At 37.5% G+C, this 5,142-nt stretch overlaps 1 protein-coding gene across 1 annotated transcript; it reads right to left on the reverse strand.

Moving 5' to 3' along the window:
* Positions 1-29: 29 nt before the first annotated feature.
* LOC118756661 lies at positions 30-5,142 on the reverse strand (the record flags this gene model as incomplete). Its single annotated transcript, XM_036491415.1, is given in 9 exon segments — positions 30-485; positions 641-785; positions 845-1,251; positions 1,253-1,743; positions 1,800-2,032; positions 2,107-2,486; positions 2,488-3,353; positions 3,416-3,758; positions 4,027-5,142. Coding segments are annotated over 9 exon segments (4,437 nt in total), but the record flags the coding sequence as incomplete, so codon positions are not given.

Genomic DNA, 5,142 nt, shown 5'->3' on the forward strand with positions numbered 1-5,142 from the left:
AATGTGATGGCTATTTGAGTACAAAAAACTCACCGCAACGCCTTTTCTAAGGCCCCTCGCTGCTGTGCATAGGGCGTTATCACACCATATGAGTTGTATTTCATAGGAATATAACCGTCCAACGTTTTAACCAGCCGTGCCACAAACTTAGCCTCTAGCTCGTTAGCAATTTGACCGCGATGACAGTTTTCATCTTGCGTATATGTCAAATTAAGTACTGAAAATGGCTTCAATGGTGTTTTGAACTGATGAGTTTTGGGATCGTCGATTAGTTCGTTTTTGTAAAAGTACGAATTTGGCCATTTACAAATTTCAGGATGCATGCGGTATTGTGTTTGCAAGCTAAAAATGATATCATTGCTATCTGATAAGAATATTTTTTCTTCATCGGTTAATCCATTTGCTGCATTTTTGAGGTTGACCGATTCTATACAGCGCTGAATACGTGTGAAAAGTGAAGTTCCAAGACCGAAATCTGAAGCTTTCTATCAATAAATGAATTATGTATAGGGATTTCTTTTCAAGAGTATAAAACCAATGCAAGAAATTTTCCTGGGAAAATATTTTTGCATAATGAAAAAGAAGAGCTCAAAAAATAGGAAGAATTTCCAAATCGCTTTCTTCTAGTTAAGAAACAAACCTTTGATAGCACCGTTGCGGGAAGTTGCTGCGTATCACCCACTAGCACCAATGTATTAATGCCAAATTTTAAAGGCATTAGAGTCCATGGCTCTGTACATTGTGTTGCCTCATCAATGATACAAACATCAAAATAATTCACATATCTGAAAAAAGTTACTTATATACATCTGATCAATCATAAATACTAAAACGAAAAACACACTGTGATAATTTCACGCAGCTAGACAACGTCGTGCACACGACATTAGCATTTTTCAGGTGCCAATTGTACAGACTACGCTCATCTTCTGGCCGCAAAACTCCGTTCACTATATTCCGCATTAATTGGACTTGTCGTACTTTTGCAATCAACTCTTCTTCTTGCGCCGTTCCTTTCACATTTTTCTGTTTCATATGTTCGATATCAGCTTCGATTTGAATGATTTCATTCCGTAAGTACTCCTTTATGTCGATTTTATCATCAATTTGAAGATTTGTGCATGCCATTTTAAGTTTCCTTATCTGATTACGTTCAATGATCTTTGGTAAAGTTGCATGTCGAACCTTGGGGCTGATGCGTTCCATCAAGCCAAAACGAATCAATCGAAACTGCACATCTGGCAACTTTTTTTTGACTCATATTAAACAATTTTTCAGCTATAACGTCAACGGCTGCATTGCTTTGTGCACATATTAATACTTTCTGATCGAGAATGCGAATCTCGTTCCCATATAACAACTGGTGTACCAAATTTGCAATCACACAAGATTTACCCGTACCAGGCGGGCCTTGAATTAATGTTATGTTTGGCGTCGGCTCGATAGCTCGCCTATATGTACGGATCAATACCTCCTTTTGACGAGCATTTAAATCATCACAGCCGTTATATTGAATGTTGCATTGCGTAAACGGTTTGCGTTTGCATAACTGCATTGGGTCGAGTATCTGCGCGAGCAGTGGGGATTGCTCCAATTGGTATACCGCATTAAAGGCGCCAAATTCTACTCGTACAACATCTATCATTGGACGGACTTTAATTGGATTATTGGAGTTGGCACGCAGCTCTTCTAAAGACAAATCCTTTGCAAGCACTTCATACACAATGGTAGTGTAATTAAACCCTAATTGTATGAATATTGTTAATAAGAAAATTAAAATATTTTTTCTTTGTCCATACCAAATCGCTTTGAAGACAAATAGGCGAATGTTGTAAACTTTCCCCATTCCAAAATTACGAGTTCACTTTTGGATTCAGAGCTGTTTGTGCCGGCACAGCGCCCTATTATTATGAAACGATCCAAATATGGAGTTACTTGCTCGGCGGAGACAATAAACGTCTTACTTTTACATCGACTTTTTTCACGCTCAAGTACACTCATAAACTCTAATTTCATTAACGGTATAATTATGCTAAAAAAAAAATAGAAACGCATTATGTCGTTAAACCGACATAAATCAAAAAGTGGGTAGCTTAAATTACGTACCTCTTATAATGATTAAACGTAGTAAATTGATTTGGCATCGGCAATAAAATATCACTTGCAGCGTCTACTTGCGCATTACGATTTACGAGCCATTCATTGCTCCAGCCCAATATTTGAGATATTATTTGTGCAGTCTTATCAACCATAGCGTACGCCATACGCACCATATGCGCACGATCTTGACAAGTTGGACTAGGCAATATATCTTTTCGATCAACTCGCTTATTGGCGCCGCTTACGCGTTCGATGTAGTATACAATTGGTGTCTCATTAAAGCGCACACGTTTCTTCAGTCGTTCCTTGTCGGCATCGCGTCGTATCACATTTGTTAGGCAGGAACGGTGACTAGCAAATCTTTGCAATAACTCTTGATTTTTTTTTTGTTTCGGAAAAATTTTTTTGCATAGAAGCAAATGTAATTTTGTTAGTTTTACGCGCAGGTGCATTACAAGGCTTCGCTTCTGTTGGTAGACTTCCATTTCTGTTTTCTTCGGTCGAGGACGATCTCGATGTTTTCCTGTTACTACTACTAGATATACGACGGGAAATAATTTTATCTAATTTGCTCATCTCCTGAGCAAATGCATCCACAGCTTTGGGTCGATTAGATTTAGGCGTTGTTACAGTAGCACTTATTGAGCTCTCTTTGTGTGGCTTTGTCGTTTCTGATGAACATCTCTTTATTTTAGGTATTCTGTACAGTTCAACATTCTTCTTACTGGCTTCGATATCCTCAGCTAGAAGAGCACCTCGATTCATTGTAGTGATTTTAACCTTGGCTTTTTTCTTTTCAACAACTTCAGTCTCAGATGCATGTTTGCGTTTTAGCAATTCTTTTGAAGTGTCTGCTGATTGCTTGTCAGCAAGTTCTTTTAAGCGCTCTTTGCGAGACTCCCTAATCAGACGTTTTTTCTCGATCTCCCTACGTCTCTCATCTACTGGCTTCCCAAGCCACTTCCTTTTTAGTTCATCCATATAACGTTCTTCTTTCAGTTGACCACTGAAGGCTGCGGCTTTTGTGCGAACCTCTTTTGTGGATGATGCAATCGAACGCGATTCTGCAGAAACTCCTCTGTGTTTTCCCTTATGCTTAGGTAAATTTGGGGCATCGATTACAGATGGTGGGTGATGCAAGCGTTTTACTGGTTTGATCACCTCCTTTTTACTCACCTTTATCTTTTCTTTAGAAGTATCAGTTTTTTTGCTATCAGCGACCGTTGGCTTACTACTAGTGGACGCTTTTAGATCTAAAATGGAATTTTTTAGCTATTAATAAAGAATATTTTATAAAAGTTATGCATAGCACAACCTTCAGGTTCATCGTTTAATTCACGAGTTGTCTTTATCTCCACTGGTGCTTCCTTGTAGTCCTCAATTGATTTAATTTTATCTCTTTGGTGTACAAGCTCTTTACTTCTATCGTATTCGCAACTGTCTTTTGACATTTCCTGCTCTAATGGTGGCGACTTTGAATCGCTTTTAGTTTGGCCAGTTTTTTGAGCTAATGTCGCAATTACGTCATCCACAAGAGCCTCGTTGAAAAAATCATCAATATCTTCGCTGGCACAATCTAAACCCTGATCCTCTTTGCCTTCGGCATTTTCGTCGTTATCATCTAAATTTTCTGCTTTATCATTTTGAAATTCGAAGACCTAAAAAAAGGTGTTTTAAAAAACCAACAATTCAATTAAAGTTCAGACTTCAGCGGTGAGAAACTGAAGTCAATCGTTATCATATAATACGATTTAATTTTGCTATACGTTAGAAATCTGCACTATTACGTACTATGATAGCCGGTTTTTAATTTCAGTTATTAAAGATACTACTTTTTTAGATGAACTTCAAATGAGTTTTCTGGTTAACACAATTTTTTTAATGAAAAAATTTAATATTAAATGCATCGTCTGAAAGTCTGCATACCTGTGACATATTCATCGATTGTGATAGCAATTTAGAGCTCCAGTCAGATACCTTATGCTCGAACTCTTCATCATAATATTCATCGTCATCTTCTATTGTAATCCATACATCATTTCCTATCTCAGGACCTTTTAGTTTTTGTTCTACAGGAATCGCAGCTGAGTTCGTCTGTTCGTTATCAACTATCTCTTTTTTAATATGGGTGTCTATTAGGTTTTCTTGACTTCGTTTTCTAATCACATCATAGGGGTGGTCTTCATCAGCAAACTCAGCTTCATTATTATCAGCCATCATTTCGGACTTAATGTCGTTTAATAAAATTTGTGAAAACAACATATCATCATCCATATCGACGAACTCAGCCAATTCATCTGGAGCTTTTGCAGAATTTACCGTTGAAGGCTCAAGGTTACGATTATCTTCCGGAATATCTGCGTGCTCAATGATACAATTCCTTTGCTCATCGTCATTAGAGCTGTTAAGTGAATTATCAAAAACATTAGGACTTTTTTTTAAACTAGCGTTTTGCATTAGCTCATTTTCCACAGCTAAATTTTTTGTTTGATCGTCCTTTTCAGAATGTTTGTTGTATTCTGCTGCCGGCAATAGTTCACCGAACGTTTCTACATTGTGCGCAATATTAGGATCGTCATCCTCATTATCACTTAGCAAGTCAATACTATCTCCATCGTAAAGCATTTTATTCGTTTTCTTACCATTAAGTCTTGAATATAGCAAAGGATTTATTTCTTTGACACTCTCAAGAATGACATCATCAGTTCCTCCAAAGATTTCAACTACATTCTCCGTACATGAGCGTACGAATTCTCGCTTCACTTCTGGTAATATAGGTTCATGAACGGCAGCGTTGTTAGGTATATCTGGGGTGGCATTATTTGTTTTATGTATGCCAATCTGATTTGGAGGCTCTTCATTTGAATTGTTTTGTCCAGAAGGTTGCACATCCTTCATGGCTATAGAGTCTTCATAATCCTTGATATTGGAAGATTGTTTACACTCTTCTTTGATTGAGCGTACAACATCATCTTCATCGTCACTCAGAATAATAATTTGTCCAGAAAAAAGTGTCGGCAATTTTGATGAGAGTGAAGCTGG

This window comes from Rhagoletis pomonella, unplaced genomic scaffold (assembly GCF_013731165.1).
Source record: "Rhagoletis pomonella isolate Grant_MI unplaced genomic scaffold, Rhpom_1.0 Rhpom_scaffold_11389, whole genome shotgun sequence".
Classification (NCBI taxonomy): Eukaryota; Metazoa; Arthropoda; class Insecta; order Diptera; family Tephritidae; genus Rhagoletis; species Rhagoletis pomonella.